Source organism: Marmota monax, unplaced genomic scaffold (assembly GCF_021218885.2).
Source record: "Marmota monax isolate L192 unplaced genomic scaffold, Marmota_monax_Labrador192_F-V1.1 WCK01_AAM20220418_F8-fsc00147, whole genome shotgun sequence".
NCBI lineage: Eukaryota > Metazoa > Chordata > Mammalia > Rodentia > Sciuridae > Marmota > Marmota monax.
This window is the reverse complement of record NW_026693552.1, coordinates 401,987-419,659: the sequence shown is the minus strand read 5'-3', so window position 1 is coordinate 419,659 and position 17,673 is coordinate 401,987. Positions and strand designations below refer to the sequence as shown.

At 33.7% G+C, this 17,673-nt stretch overlaps 1 protein-coding gene across 10 annotated transcripts in view; it reads right to left on the bottom strand.

Annotated features, from left to right (window-relative positions):
* Nucleotides 1-17,673, bottom strand: part of Ralyl (RALY RNA binding protein like) — a 441,521-nt gene that overhangs the window by 34,585 nt on the left and 389,263 nt on the right. For 6 of the 10 annotated variants that reach the window (XM_058583702.1, XM_046458648.2, XM_046458645.2 and 3 more), the window contains 2 exons: nucleotides 14,593-14,706; nucleotides 619-1,526 (listed from right to left, as the gene is read on the bottom strand). In XM_058583702.1, the coding sequence (XP_058439685.1) occupies nucleotides 1,315-1,526; nucleotides 14,593-14,706 (326 nt within the window). In that variant the 3' untranslated portion in view covers nucleotides 619-1,314. Of the gene's footprint in view, nucleotides 1-618; nucleotides 1,527-14,592; nucleotides 14,707-17,673 lie in introns of those variants that run through there. The other 4 variants (XM_058583705.1, XM_058583704.1, XM_058583703.1 and 1 more) reach the window with 2 other exon arrangements.

Genomic DNA, 17,673 nt, shown 5'->3' with positions numbered 1-17,673 from the left:
AAATGAGAGACTGGTAATTATGAAAATTTCTCAGAAGACAGAAGAGGCTAGCTATGTAAAATCCTGCTGATAAGTAAATTAAAACAAAACCAGAGAGATATCCATTGGGAATGACAACATAAAGTCCTCCTGGAAGACGAACCACAATGGAATGCTGAACCAGAAGTTGGATTAAAATGAGTTGAAGAAGTCCTGTTGTAGAATTAAAGCTGAGGAGTTTCATTGTCCTTCATTCTAGTGCTTAATGAACATATTCCTGAAATTAGTCTAATTCAAAAAATGGTACTTAAGTCCCTCAAATTGAAGCAGAATTTTGTAGAAATAGAAGTGGGTTGTTCAAAGCTCATATTTGAGAAGTTTAAAGTTGCCATGAAATTTAGGTAGAACTGGAATGTTCGAAGTCAGTATAGAATTCCGTAAAATTAGGCTGTATTTACAACTGTGAATGAGTTTATTACCATCCCAGAACAATAGCGAGAGATATCTTACAAAATTACGTAAGTAACATAGGTAGTAAAACAAATTGGAAGCTGTAGTACCTAGGATAATCTAAGTTTTATATCATCAATCAATAGGTATTTGAAATACACAGACACACACACACACACACACACACAGTTGCCCATGTACTGTTTTATTAGTCAGGTCCTTTGAGATAGTATATTTAATTTCATGGTTGATAAAATATGAGAAATAACAGCCTAATCAGCACATATTTACCAAGTCCCTTGTGTATTTATGCAGGAAACGGTGATTAGAAATGAGCAGTATAGTGATTAGAACATTGAGAGGAAAAAAATATAAAAAGTCAAGTCATATCTAAATTCCCAGATCATAATGACAGATTACCAAGCAGCACAGACACTGGAAATGATGAGCTCAACACACACTCAGGGGTCATCTTAGTAAAAAGACTATACAGAGGCCTGTTGACTACACAACTAGTATAGACAATTGTCATTTATGAGTGACACTATTAAAGGAGGAGCCATGTGTCTTCAGTAAATAGTCTTTTGTCACCAGCATATTATGTCCACGTACAGTTAATTTCTAATTGTACAAATGCAAGATTGCTTTCATAATTGAGCATTTGGGAATAAAAGTATTTCAGACATTTCATTTGGAACTTTAGAAATAAGCAAATATGTAATATTTATATTATTCATTTTTTACACCCATATTTGAAGTTGAGCACTTATTATGCACAAGGCACTATACTGATGTTCCCTTGAATATATGCATATAAGAAGAAATGAGCCCCCAATGATTTAATTCTCAATTTAGAATGAATGTGTTGCTAACATGCTGGTGCTGTTACCCAGTGGATATGTTCACCAAACAATTAGTTCCTACCAGCTCATGACCCCCATCTTCATCGAAGTCCTCCTCTATCCCATCAGTCATCTCTTCTCCATCCGCATCTTGCCCTCCTTCAGCAGGCTCCTCTGTAGAGTGATCTGCATTCTCTGACACACATTCATCTTGGATCAGCTCTATAGTCTCTTCCAACTGCTTCTTCTGAGCTTCTAGGGGGAAAAAAGCAAATGACTACTACCTTGACTTGCTCAGGAGTCATTTGGATAAACCATGAAAAACCATGAATGGGTAAACTCTGTATGTTTTAAGGCATGTTAGAAGGTAAGGTAATATTATATTTTCAGTTGAATTTGTTAGATCATGTAAATTGTGTACACATGTCTATGGGGGTTTGCATGTTAGCATATTCATTATTTAATGGAATTAGCAAAAATTAGGGAATCTAAATGGTAGTAGTGTATAAATAAATATTTATATAAAAACATGGATCTTTCTTACTCCTTTATTTTATAGGCAGTCCTTTTTAAGAGTGATATTCTCTCTGAAAGGAAAGCATCAAAAACAAAGGGCAAAAATCATGTATAAGATAGAAATTGTTCACTCAACAAAGGAGAACAGAACAATCTTGTTGATAAGTTCAAACCTAAGGGAGTCTTATTGATAAATTCAAACCTAAGGGGAAAAGAGGGGAAAAAAGAGCCTTAGTGGGAACAAAAGTCAAAAAATAATTATGTTTTCTTTACCTGACATATTTATGTGAACAATTCTCTGAAATTTTAAAGCCTAAATGATGTTGGCAGATGTGATTAACTGCAATGGTTAAGAGCATAAATCCTGGTGTCAGACAACTGGGTTCCAAGTCCAGCGTCACCATTTAATGGGTTTGTGATGCTGTGCACAGGGGAAATGATACACCCTTCTTGAGCTTCAGTTTTTTCTTTCCTACGATTAGGATGAATGCTTCTCAGACTTTCAGGGTTTGTAGCAGTAAATCAAACTGTTAGTATAGTGACTTGCCAATAATAAGTGCTCGACAAGTGAAGCCACACACTTCATTTACAGGATCCCCTCTAATTGCCAGGATCTGCGCACTGCATTTACAGAAGCCCGCCTGACGGAAATCATGCTAATGGTGCAGCAATTATTTCCCCTGGTGGCTGGTTTTCATTTCCTCTAAAAGTATCAGGATGCACTGGATATTGAAGAAATGAGATCATCTCATGCTTCTCCTTCTCTAACTTATTCCCACGTATTTACAACTATCTTAAAAGTTGGGTGTTTCTATTCATTTTGATTATTGTTATTTTACCAGAATATCATTCCATCATTTGATTTGAATTTTAAAATGTTATATTTTGAGCTTATTTGTTGATGTTTTATGGCAATAAAGATAATTTATAGAGTCAAAAGAGTCTGGGCTCTTCATTCCTCATTTTTTTTCATGATGCAAGTTAGAAGAAAAATAAGCATTGATTATATAATTTTTGACTCAGCATAAAACTTCAGATATGAGTAATATGTGAGTCAACAAATGCTGATAAAAATATGTATAAATTAGCAAATATTGTTCCTGTAAGTTGTTTAAGTTAGTGATAATAATTATTTCTCTAAATAAATGTGTATCTATGCATTTTTATATTTTACTGCTTCAAATAATATAGTTTGTTGAAACTAAGACGGTAGGATGGGGTATTCCCTGGCCCTACTATCAGAGGACAGGATTTCATTGCTAGTTCAGTTACCAGTGGAACTATGGACTTTGGATTTGAGACTATATTTTGGCCTTTTGATCAGGTGATTAATCACATTAAGTCACTCTTTTCTCATCTATACAAAAGTATTTATAAAAATATCTACCTCTGGGATTTGCTGTGAGAATGAACAAAGCTTATATTTTGGAAATAGTTTGCAAACCATTCAGGACTGAATAAATGTGTACTATTATTACATACAAAAAGGAGACAGTGTGTTCTTCATTGTGAATGTGTTGAAGTCTCAACAATAGTAACAATGGTGAGCACAGAACAAAAGGCCTGGTCACATCAGGGAGTGATAGCGGGAAAACTTGTGGAGATGAAGCTTTGTTTCAGAAGAGGAAAAGAGCTGGTGGATTTAACAAAGGTTAAAAATAATTACAAGGGTCATCCTTGTAAAATAATTGTTATAGTTTGGATATGAGGTGTCCCCTGAAAAGCTTATGTGTTAATACAGGAACATTCAGAGATAAAATGATTAGTTTATGAGAGCTGTAATTTCATTAATGGATTAATCCATTTTATGGATTAATTTGAATGAACTCCTAGGTGGACTACTGTAGGCAGGTAGGGTGTGGTTAGAGGAGATAGGTAACTGGGGGTGTGGCCACAGACAATATCTTGTCCTTGGCTTCTCACTCTGCTACCGTGGCTGCCACGAACTGAGAAGCTTTTGTTACCCACATCCTTCCGCCATGATTTGCTGCCTCACATCAGGCCCAAAGCAATGGAGTCAGCCAACTTGGACGGAACCTCTGAAATAATAAGCCTCAACTAAACTTTTCCTCCTTTAAGATGCTCTCGTTGGATAGTTTTGGTCACAGTGAGAAAAATCTGACTAACAATGAACAAAACCTGGGTGTTTTTGATTTTCTCTTAAAGGTATTTATTTCATATACATAGACACAAATTATATATTCACGGATGTTTTCCTACCAGTTTATTAGCTTCATATTTTTCCTTATAACAACATGACTAATATAGCAAGTAAGTAAATTCTGCTTTGAAGCCTATACTTTTTATCTTCATGTATGTGTACAAGTGTACTAATGGAAATAAGTACAGTAACGTAAATTCTTCCCTTTTCTTTGAAGTCTATGTAACTTTTAGTACAAGATTCCTAGGAAGTCTATAAAGTGGCTATTGCAAAATCTAACCAAGATTTTTTTTTCTAAATCTAGAAAATTATCATCCAAATTGAGTTGGAAAATAGTGAGTTAAAAAAAAAATTGGTTAATCTAAAAAAGATAACCCAGGTATCTAGATTAAAAGGAAGGGAAATTAGGAAAGAGATACAGAGATACAAAACCTCCTTAATATAACTCCTATTGAAAATTGTAGGTGTTATTCATTTCCCTTCCATGTGTCATTTGCTGTCTATGATTCCCGACCTTAGGCTAATCTACCCACACACCTATGACCAGCATCCACTGATGATGGACTGACTACCTTGAACACTAAGAAGGTCTGAATTTTATGACATTAATCTCACCTCCTGCTCTACTCTGTTACCTCTACTATTGCTGATCTTATGGACTAAAAAAAGGATTTGGCTACTCTGGGTTTGACTCTCCACTCTTTCTTCTAGCAGTGCTTTTTGTGCTCATCATTTGGTCTTCTTTATAGTTTAGATCACTGTGTTGCTGTTAAAAATGTCCCAGCTATCAAGACCTTGTGTTAGTACTTCACAAAAGACAGAGGGATGGAGGTTTGGGATTGGACAACTGTAATTCTATGTGGTAAAAAGTGTTCTGAATTTTATAATTTTCCTAAAGCCAAACTTTTTCGACATAGGCCACGGTATTTATCATTTCCTTATGATACCTAAGTGTTTTGTTGAAGATTGACATTTATTAGAAAGTCCTTTGGTCTGGCATACCCAATCCGTCTCTAATGATTTCAGAAATATTTATTTTTAATGTTGAAAAATAATATTTCTTTTTTTTCTCTAGTAAAATCTCTGGCCAAGAAAGCATAGCAGATTTTCAAAGAACCCATCTAAGACCAGACTTTGAAGAGGCATAGTCCTCATTTGGCTTCATCTATCAATTTGTTTCAGTTATCTTCGAAATCCAAGCTGACTTCTCTGTCTTCCTAGCTGAATATAATTCCTGCTTCTTTGATCAACCAAAGCCCCAATCAAATGCTGTCTTATAGGATGTTGTTGTTTCACCATTTTCTTATTAGAGTTTAAACTCCCTGAAAATTTGACCTATTTCCTTACAGGGTCATAGCCACACTCAAAGGGGACAATACAGATGCCCATCTTTTGCAAACAGACAAGAGCAATACAGTTTAGTTATGCAGAAATATTTTGATGTGCTCTGTACCCCTCCCTGAATACTTTACACATAGAAGAAATAACAAAAGGTATTAGAAAGAATTCAGGAAAAGTGTCCATACTTCTGCTAATAAATGGTCCTATTAACTGCAGTTTTCTTCTATAAAAGCTGAACATAAAAATCACCTTTATTTTTGAAGAGTTGTTATGCTTTAGAATGAGGGAAAAGATGTGAATGTGCTTTTAAACTGTAAAGGACAAGCAAATATATTAATAAAAGGCTCAAAATAGTTATTGTGTTGAATCTATGTTGATATAGACAAATTATTCACATCAAAATTACTCATCTGTACTGATCTTTAAGGATACATTACAAAGATAATTTTGGTTTTGACATGACCTCTTGATGTCTATGTTTAGACAATCATAAAGTATTAAATTGCTCTCTGTTTTTTGTATTCACATACAACACACATATAATTCTTTTGATAGTATAATTTAAAGGCAGTGGTGTGTTAATACTTTCAAATGCAAAAAATCTTGTAAGTTATTCTTTTCATTTATTCATTAACTTGAAAGCTAAATGCTTAGAAGACATTATCTGGGTTGAGGGGAAAGAAGTTTTAATTATAATCGTAATTGTTTCTGGTAATTATTTTGTAAGAGTTTAACAGAAATATAATCAGCCTGCACTTTGGTAAATGTAGTCAACATAGACTGTCATCACCTCACTGGGAAATGTTGTAATCACTAAACAATGATGGATTCCATGAATAAAATCACACATGAAAGCACATGTTGGTTTGTAGTTTAACAAGAAATTTTGATCAAATAATTATTTTGCTGAAATCGAAACAAAGCACCTTATTCTATTTTTAATGAATATCTAATTTTATTTCTATTTGAAATGAGTAATATTGCTTATTCATTTTATACTGTATAACATTGTTTTTATCTGCATAATTCTACTTTGTATTATGTGAATGTGTGACTATAAGTGTGCTTGTGTTTGTGTGTGTATGTGCATTTGTATTTGCTACCAGAGCTTCTCTGGGGCAGAAATATTTTTATTTGTCTTTGTATCCCTGGTGGCTCCTAGATTTATGCACAAATTAAACATTTGCTGAATTTATTCATGAATTGTGTTAAATCAATAATGAAAACAAATGTTGAAAATTTTTCCATAAAGTCAAAATAACAATTAAATTTGGCATCATGCTAGCAAAAGTATGAACCCAAAGAGAAGTTGAGAGAAAACCTGCCAGACATATTCTATAGGAAAATCCCATGAAGTAAGAGTGAAATGTGAGGTCTTGAGATTTTCCTATACGAACAATATTCATGATTATATTGACAAGTCTTCAAGAGAAAAATTAAATGTGAAGTGTTCAAGTGCTTTCGGGAGAAGGGCTGCTTTTGAATGGTGGTATCTTTTGGGGTCTCCACTGGCTGCTTTAAGTCAAAGTGATGGATGCCATAGCATTTGTTTTGTGAGTGGAGATGAGAGTTTGCATTAGATTTATTTATAAAAAGTGGATTAGAATCTAAAAATCTGGCAGTTTATGCCTAATACATAACTCTAATACTATATAAATTATAAATTACACAGAAAAAGAGGATTATAATGACTGCAAGTTAGTGAATGCCTATAAAGTGCTACTTTATTGGCATCAACTTTAGTCCGTGCAACACACTACAGTGTAACCTTATTTATCATTTTATATACAGGGAAACTGAGGCATAATTAAGTTCAGAAGGTGCCTATGGTCACACAGTAATAGGTGCAAGAGTTGGAATTTTACCTTAAGAATTCCTGATTCTATTGTCTGGGCTATTTTCTAATATATCTCTGGAAAAAAATGCCTTATTTGACACACCAGGAGAATGCTTTGAATTTCTTCAATAACCAGACAATCTTTAAGTTCAAGGATGAAGAAGTCTGTTTAGTTAGGGGCACAGGTTTTGGCTAAACAATGACTATCGAAGGAAAAAAAAGAGCAAATGACAGGTATTTCTGTTTAAGGGGAAAATGCCTAAGGCTTTAAAAAGTCATGAAAGGAAAGAATTTGATATTAAATTTTAATCCTCATATTCAAATATTATTCTGCACATCTCATTTCTACTTCAAAAGCTATATATGATTCAAAAAACAAGTTAGAATTGTTAGGATTTATGTTCAAAGCATTTTTATTAAATTGAGTTTGCTGCATAGCTATTATCATTAATATAACTCTGAAAATTGGTTGAGTTGGCAATTAAGTTTTTTGACATGCTGGCTTAATTGCTAGATAATTACTAGCTGAATTGTACTTAGCAGATGGTTGGAAATAATGTTGATATAAAAACAGTCCTATTATTTATTGCAGCCAAGCTAGTATCCTGGAATCACTGTTTTTGAATATCAGTATAAACTGTATTTTAAAAATAATTTGTTACAGCACCTGCATATAATATGAATTGAGTTCAATGATTCTAATAAGTTCCATTTAGAAATATGCATTTTATTATGGATGGTGTTACTTTGGATGGTGTTACTAACAACCACATAAATAAATTTTAGAAAAAATACATAAGAGGAATGCTTTTAGATTAAAACATCAGTTACATAAGTACATGCTTTGAGCATATAGCCTCAAAGTTGTTCACATGAAATGTTCCGGGTTGTTGAGGTGTCCACAAATTCAATACAAAATAATTTCAAAAATTACTAAGATGCTGTGTTTATTTAAATCTTGCCATTTTGAGAGAGAGATTATTTTCCTATTTTATACATTTCATAAAGTCTTTTCCAAATTTCAGGCAGCCGGTACACTGAAGTGAGTCTCTAGTGGGATGTGAACCTAGCTGTGTTTCCCTCTTGTCTGGAGCCTTTGATGTTTTAGTAATGTAAATCTACTTGCCATAAGGAAGATGAATTGGAGAGGAAACAAACTAGAATTGGAGAGACCAGCTAAAAAGGCAATGCTTAGGGGAATGAAAATGTCCTAACTGATTTGTGGTGATGGCTGCACCACTCAGTAAAATTACTGTCATTGAATTATTCTCTTGAAATGAGTAAATTTTATTCTATGTGAAATATGACTCAATAAAGCTATTAAAAATAATGTGAGTCTAACAGACCATGTGAGAGAAGAGAAGCATTTATATACTGGCAGTAGCCTTGGAATAGAGAGAAGGGGTAGAGTAAAAAGATATCCCAGGTAAGATTTGGAAACACAAGCTACAGCTGGAATAGATGGTGGTGCTGAGGATGGCAACTTGATTGATAGAATTTATGTAACAGCAAATCTGACAGAGACAGGACGCAGACCGAAGAGTATATTTAAATGGGAAAGTGAAGAGAAAGAGTTCAATTTCAAAGAGTGTAATTGAGTTAGTACCAAAATGACTTTCATGTTCCTCTCTACTTGATTAAACTTTAGACAGGTTTCTTGCTGGTCACAGGCTTTCTCAGAAAATATTTACTTTAGAACACTTGAAATTTTAAGTTCTTTTTCTGTCCATTTGAGATGTGTATCTTTTAACAACCCACAAACATTTTCATTAAGTTCAAGGAGCCATCTTTTTGACACACAATCATCAAGAAAAAGAGGGCCTCATTCTCTCTTTGTTAAGAGCCAATTAGCAAACACAATTTGCCTATCACATGGAATACCCCCATCCCACTCCCTTTTTGTCCTCCAATAATTTTCCATGAGCTCTTCTAACACTAGAAAGTCCCCCTGTCTTTTATGGGTGGCATTCTAGCTCTTTTTTTTTTTTTTTGCAAGTCTTCAATAAAATCTTCCTGGCTGTTTTCATTAAGTGTCCTGAGCAAAATTGCTTTCACAAATGAAGGATAGGTACAAGAAGCTCTCCAGTAAGCCCTTGGATAAATTTTGATCCTGTTGCTGAAGATGACTCCATTTTTTTTTCTCCCTTAAACTTAGCTTCTTTAAAAATATATGATTTTTGTAGTTAAATATGTCTATTAGGATTGTTATGGAAAATAGCAGTCTGCTTTTCCTATCTGATCACCATACAAGCTCCTTAAAGACTTTTTACTCACTTGGCTGATGCTTTTAAAATAGGCCCTCACGGATTAGCAATGATGGTGGAATGTGATAGACATCATTATCCAAAGTACATGTATGAAGACAAATTGGTGTCAACATACTTTATATACAACCAGAAATATGAAAAATTGTGCTGTATACGTGTAATAAGAATTGTAATGCATTCCGCTGTAATTTATTTAAAAAATCAATAAAAAATAAAATAAAATAGGCCCTCACATTGCTCAATGACTTGGCTACTTCTTGACCAGCTTTATACATTATCTGTTGACATTACTTTTAGGAAACTATGGATTCAGGTATTGGCCCTACAATTGCCACTCAGTTCTCATATCCCTAGATTGTAATAACGTAAATCTGATTAGATCAGTTTCCAGTTTTTGCATAATTTGAACTATGGAGATACTTTGCACAGCTAAGTTGTTATCATAAAATGAATAGTTTTTCTTTCCTGAACAATAATTTACTTTATTTAGAATTAGAAACTGCTTAGGAATAAAAAATAAGTTCCCTACTATTTCTTTATGTATTTATGCAAATGTACCCCTCTCTCCCTCAGTGTGTAAATTTCATCTCAACCAATTTACTCTCCTACTCACTAGTTATTCAATCAAAGTCCTTGTCTTATAAAGGTCTTCCAGAGCCTGCATGAAATACTGATCTGGACTCATTTCCTTCTAAGTCTTTTGCACAGCTTTTCTTCTGGAATCTTCTTTATCTTCTGATGAGTCCCTTCACCACCCACCCTTGGATTCCTTACTTTAGAAAAGCCATGCTTCCCTCTTTCTTAGTTTTCCTCCTTGTTTTGGTGAAGTGCATTTCTCAGTACTTTTTACAGAAAGGGTGCATTAAAATAATTAACTGAGACAGTTTCCATGCTTTTGGTTCCTATGGAAGTAAATGAAACTCAACTCAGAGAGAATGGACACAGCCAAGGAAAACTAAAGCATAACTAACCAGGAACCACCAACTAAAGGGACTTTCCGCTGTAAAACATCATGTTTTCATTGCCTTGTAGCTTTTGGTGTGGCTGTTGAAAGACTCCATGCTAAGGCTTTCTAATTCCTACTTCTTTATATGAACACTGTTCTCTCCTTCCTCTCCCCTTTAATTTTCACTGGATGTTTATAGAATCTTTTTGTCTCCCTGTTCCGCAATATTACAATTACATGCTTGGATGTACATCTATTTTCAGGTATCTGGTGGATCTTTTTAATCTGGTTAACTATTTCCTTCAGTTTCATTTTTTAAAATATTTTCAGTTGTCAGTGTACCTTTATTTTATTTATATGTGGTGTTAAGAATTGAACCCAGTGTTTCACACATGCTAGGCAAGCACTCTACCACTGAGCTACAACCCCAGCCCTATTTCCTTTAGTTTTGATATTTCTTTTTTTTCCTGAAAAATTCTTTAATGGTACTTCTCCTCTTTTATTTCTGGAATCTTGTTATTCTGATATTAATCCTGTAATTGTCATATTCTTTCCTTCCTATTGTCCATCTCTATTTTATTATTTTATTTTCTGGAACAGTTTCTCCAATTTTGCATTTCAATCCCTGTATTGAATTGTTTGTTTATAGTATACTAATTTCTAAAAGCTCTTTAACCTGCCCTCTAAATCCTCAGTTTTATAGTTTTGTGTTCTTATTTCATGAATATAGTGTCTGTCTTCTCTTATTTCTCTCAGAGTATTAATCAATGTTTTTTCATGTTTTTAAGTTTTATTCTGTACAACTTGTTTCCTCATTTTTTTGGGGGGGGGTGGGTTAAAAGTATTTGTTATGTTTCTTCTATTTGGTGATCTCTGTTTTCTCACATTTACAGTAGAGTATTAAAACACTGCTGTTTTGTAAGATAGAAGGATACTTTTTCTGTATGTGACCTGTTGACTACCTCTCTGGGAACTCCTGGATCGCTCATGTTCCCAACTAAAGACTCTTCCAGCACCTGCCTCAGTGATCTGACAGCTGAAGGTGAGAATGCTTGGTATTTCTATCATAACAGTGTAAACTTTCACCTCACCCCCAGTTTTCAATTGCTCTCAAATTTGCTTGTTATCTACCTGCCCCAAAGTCATTGGAAAAAAATATGATACTATGAAACTTGAATTCAGGGCATGCTCCACGTCCTGTCATGTCTTCTTCTTCTTTTTTTGTTTGTTTCGTTGGGGGATTGAATTCAGGGGCATTTAACCACTGAGACACATCTCTACCTCCCTTTATCTTTTATTCTGAGACAGGATCTTGATGAAGGCCTCACTAAGTTGCTGAGGCTGGCTTTGAATTTGCCATCTCCTGTGGTGTCTTGTTTCTGGTCCTTCATTTCCCTCCTGTTCCTACATCTATGCTGGAAACTTTCATTATCAAATGACTAATAGTATATTGGGAAATGAAATGTGTACAGAAGAGACATGATGAAGAGTAAATACTAGCTACCAATTAATTCTCAATGAATTATTAAAATGAGTGCTCCCTTAAGTATATAGGGGGAATTTGGACACATTTCACTCCATTTTCCATAATGTAGTTTTAACCCTTTCTATTCAACTCTGATTTCTTTCTATAAAGCATATAGAATATGATTATCCTATTTCCATAAATATAGATGCTATTCCAGAGACAATTTCTAAGAGAATGAAGTTACAAATTTTAAATACATTCATTTTTGTCATACCATGTTAAAATAAGAAAGACATAAACATAAAAGGACCAACTCTTATCATTCTAAAAGCAACTGTCTTGACTGGGAAAATTTAGACATGTGCCAAAGTAAGATGACAGTTTTCATAAAGCAAAAACTGAGGTTTGAATTTTACTGTTACATATATAGATGATCTTCTAAGAAAATCTGTGGAAAGTATTATTCATTACAGGAAACTGGAAAGTATAATATGTTAGAATAAGGATCACATTTTCTCTTTGAGGTGATTTATATTTAAATGAGTTCTCCATAATCCTTTAAACTGAAGTGCAAATTGGTTATCAAAGTCTTTTGCTGTAAGGGTTGTTTTACATAATAATGAATTTCACACAAGTTCCTCAAAGGGAAATATTGATTTAGGCAACAACACAGGATATTTCGGTTACAGGAACACTTGATTAGTGCCACAAAAAGCATATAAAAACTTTCCAAAATCTAAATTTCTTTACTAAGGAAGTGTAGGCAGTATATTTTTTTCAGTATAAAAATATATTCATTGTAGGAATTTTTAGATAGAAATGATAGATAGATAACAATTTAAAAAAAATTTTTATAACAATTTTATCTATCATTTCTCATCTATATTAACTTAGCAAATATTAGTGAGAATCTATTACATGCTACAAGACATGGCTTGTATTTTTGTAAAAATGAGCTGTTTGAAAGTTCAGGTAAAATATCTGAAATTGTTGGGATCAGAAGAGTTTCATACTATTTTAGATTTTGGAATGTTTGTATAGATTTTTACTGGTTGAAAATCCCTAATTGTAAATTCTGAAATCTGAAATGCCCAAAATTTCAAAAATTTTTTAGCATAAAACAGTGATTAAAAAGTTTCAGATTTCAGAACATTTTGAATTTTGGAATTCAGATTTTCAAATTAGGGATGCTCATCTTGGAGTAGTAAATATTTGCTTATATTTGTGTGTATTGGTACTAATCCCTGACAACTCCAGTTATTAAGCCTATAGCTCTGGTTGGTTACTGTTTTGTACAGTTTACATATGCTACTTAATTCATTTCTCACAATGTAAGGTGGTCATACTATTCCTCATTTTATAAAAGAGAAAACTGAAATTCAGGAAGTGATGGGTGAGAATTTAAACTTTTTATTTCTTGCATCCACTATACCATAACCATGACTTCTGGCTTTTTTTCATTCTTGAACCCTGTAAGGCTCACCACCAGAAGAGAGCTCTGATCCTCACCCCCATGATGAGTTAAAAACCAGCTGACTCTTGTTTTCTCTAGTTCAAGGGCTGGAGGTCTCAGTCAGTTCTCATAATTTAGATGCTACCTGACTAATGCACTTTTGAGAAATACTGGGACCAACCCCAGTGGAAAATGTGAAATTAAGGTAAAAATTGGAGGGCACTGGATTTGGTCACTAGACTCAGGTCTATCACTAACTAGACATGTGACTATAGAAAAGTTAATTTACCTTCCAGAGCCTTTGTTTTCTCTTCTGTGAGATGTGGAGGTGGGATTTATTAATGGCTTTTAGAATTGTGTGTTTATTGATTTTTATTTATTTATTTATTATTCTAATTTGTTGTATATGACAGCAGAATGCATTCCAATTCTTATTACACATATAGAGCAAAACTCTTCCAGCAAATTAAGACTTATATGGAATATTTTTTTAATGTAAATTTTGTTTTATTTATATATGATGGAATCTTAATATATAAAAGCAATACAGGTAGAGTTGTACTGGTTGGAATAAGGGTTGGACTTGGAGGAGGCATAAATTTATCACCTCCTCTTAACTCCCACCTCATCTTTAAGGAGGCCTCTGAGATATCTAATGACTTATAGAACAAGATCATCAAACCATGGACTAGCTCTTTATTATTCCTGTTTTCACAGTCTGTGATTATTCAAACATCTGTAGCCACATGAAAAGAGCATTACAATTGTATAAGAATGTACTAGTGTAAGATCTGATAATTCAAAGGAGATAGGTCTTTAAGTTGCAAAGGACATCATCAAATAATTTGGCCTGTGGGTGGTTAGCTGCATGCTGTTGTACTCTACGTTCCTGAAATTTGGCACTGAAGTTTCATGGGGTGGCAGCAATGGCAGGAGTTGGGATTTAGAATGATTTTTGAAACCTGTTAATTTTGCTCCAGTCAATTTATTGAAATATGAAAATTATTTTGGTCTGATAGCATTATTGATTTTTGTTGTCTTAAAGTTTACTTGATATTAAAAATAAGCTTTCAATTATAATCCAATTATTTCTGAGCATGCTATCAAAATACTTTTCCTTTTCATATACATGTTAGAGAAATTAGTTCCTGTTTTCTGAAAGTAATGAAATCATATCCCATTGTTGCAGTTCTTAGCTTAAAGACTTTGTGTATCTGTATTAAACTTTTAGTAAACTTAGCAAGTGTCTCCCCCGGGCCTGTAGTGTCTGTGATTGATGGTTTCACTGGTTTAATATCAACCTGTCTGTGGCCACAGATTCTCTTCACTTACCTGCCTCTGCCTTCTGCTGCTTCTCAATCTTCTCCAGGCGCCCTAGCAAGGAGTCAATTTTAGTTTTGATCTGGGTTAGTTCTTTCTTGATTGTCTGTAGCTCGTCTGACTTCACTAGAAGGGGGAGAAGGAAAAGAAAACAACAGAACATCAAACGTGCCACTGTTCAATTAGAACACAACTCAAGGCACCCCACATTTTCACAAGTCTGTCAAGTTACACAGGATACTTTTCAATTTTATCAGCTCCTGGAATAGTGGAAAACAGTGCCATTTATAAATGGGGATTCTCAGTGTCATAAGTAATTGATCCTGAAACTTTGAGGTTATACAAAGGGATAACAGAATCTAGAAATATTTTATAAAATAACTAAATAATGCCAAAATCAGTTCCGGAGTATAGGAGAAAAATCTGTATTGCAAGGTAGATTTGGCATAAGGAATGTTTAAATTATCACCGGTATGCTAATACTACTTTGAGGCATTACATTGTAATATATATTTCTGCAATCAATGATATTTTAAATCCAGCTCTTTGGGTATTGATTGAAACCAAGATAGAACATTAATCCTCTAAGAAAAATGTCATAGATGCTAAAGAACTCTTTAATTCTAATTTGCTTCTTTCCCTATTCTTTCTTTAAAAAATCAGGCAATGAATAGGTTATGCATAAGGTTTTTAAGTCCTGGGGCTTGATGGAAAGAAAATCCACAGAAGTTCCCATTGACATATATAGCATTAGTTCCTATTCTAGATTTTCGGTGTTTTGTCTGGCTTCAAAGACAGAGAATGGGGGCTAACATAAGATTGACAACTTCTCATTTGGCTAAGTGAGATTGTTAAAAATGGTAACACCCACTCACTGCAAACTATAATAATGATTTTATCAAGCAAAAGACAATCTCATATTTAAAGGATAATTACATTTTTATAAACAACAATAATTATTTATTAACATTATTAATATAAATATTTATATTAAATTGCATTGTCTTTATTTTGGTTTTCTGAGAACAATGGGCAATTTCACCATGAGTCTATAGTAATCAGAGATGGAAGATTTTAAAGTTATGACTATTGTAGAACAACACCTGCCTCTGAGCTTTCATTTAGTGGATTTATAATGATCTCAGCAAAGATATTACCCAGCAAAGCAATTAGTGTTTAGCTTGATTGTCAAGTCTTCAGGAATTTTGAAAACCAAAACCCAAAGAAAATATAATCTATTTGCTTGAAATAAAGATTTGTCAATTAAAAATATGTGAAATAGTACAGGTGATCTATTATGCATCATACAATTTAGTCTCAAAAGGAAGAACAAATGTTTTCCAATATAAAAATGAGAAAATGCTTTCTGTTTTAAATTTTGATTTTTTTTGTTAAAAAAGCAGTTTTTAATTTTTGATGCAAAATAGTTTACAAAAGCAAAACTGCAAGAAATAAGAGCCCTCCGGAATATTTCTATTTATGTAGTACCAAACTGAAATAAAACACAGTTTAAAATAGAGAATCATTCTTTATGTCAATTATTTCAAAGACATCAAAATACCATTGTTGAATTGCAGCTAAATTTGAAAAACATCATCTGTCACAGGTGCAAATCGATCCTGCTTTGAAGAAAGATACTCATTTCCTTTGATGGAAGTATATCATGTAGTTTTACTTAAACTTATCAAATTTAATAGAAAACATTTTATCTTATAACAGATTTCAGTTTAGGAAAATTGAAACTGGCTGGAAACTACCAGAATATATTTCTAAGGGAGTGGAACCACTTCTCAGCCCAGGAACATAGTTAACTAATTTTAATTGATTTATCTCTCTCGAAAAGCACAAACTAATAAATCACCAATATTCCACATTACAGAAACTGTATTAGAAAACAGCAAGAAATCTGGACTCTAGATCTAGTAGGAACTCATAAGTGCCCAGGCAGCCAACGTTTGGGTTTTGACTCATGTCTAGGACTCTAGGAAGATTTTTTTAAGATCAGAGACAGGTTATCATAAAATTGTGGTCTAAGTAGGTAATGTTACTCAAACTTATAAGGAAATCATCTCCTTTTCAAACAAGGGAATTAGGAGAGGTCTGTCATTTCTTTCCTGACTCTTACCCCAAAATACTGAGATGAGTCTCCAGGTCTGCAGAATGCCTAGCTCCTTTCTTGGAATGGAGATCAACAACCACTTATCAAGGTCCAGAAAAGTGGGCTTTAGAAGCAGTCTTGGCTGCTTCTCCTGGAAGTTGGCTCCTTATTGCACTTCAGTATCTCAGTGCTGCCCTTGAAAGAGGTCTGTACCTTACTTAGTCCTCAGTTGGCTGCAGTTCTCTTTCTACCCTTCTTTATTTGGAGGTCTGTTTTTTTTTTTTTTTTCGATTACACCTGGATCCCAGATGGAATTCCTGGAATAGGTCATCTCTATACCTGATGTACTGCTCTTTCTAACTTGTCTGTGCTTTCCTTTTCATTTACCCACTGCACAGTGGATTACATTAAGTCATTAGCTGTTTTTACTTACTCCATTAAAATAGGTGTACATTTTACAACTATATATTTCTAAACTTAGAATTTTAAAAGTCTTTGCAACTTTGCTTTCTGATATTTTCCTCCCAACATAAATGTTCAGGATTAAGGAGATCCTAGGTCCAACACAGTCCTATCCATTTCTATTGCACTCTTGATTGGGATTCTGCCTTTGGTTCATTCGCCTGGTCTATTGCATAGAACTCTCAAAGAAATACTCATAAATAAGGTTTTGTTTTTTAACAGGATATTTCTGGAATATCTCCATTTTCTATAGAAAAAGATGATAAGCACAAACGAACCAAATTATTTAAACTTGGATTCAAGGCCTGCTCAAAACAAATCTTTCATTTAAAAAAAAATTGTTCTTTTTGGATATACATGACAGCAGAGTGTGTTTGGACATATTAACAAATCCTTCATTTGAACAGAACTGTTCAGTATTCAATCAAATGTTATATAGAACCAGATCAACTAGTTTACATCTATGTTCCCAGGGGAAATCAATTGTAAACAAGCAGGTTCAGTTAAGTGCGGGAAGCCATCCGTGAAATACT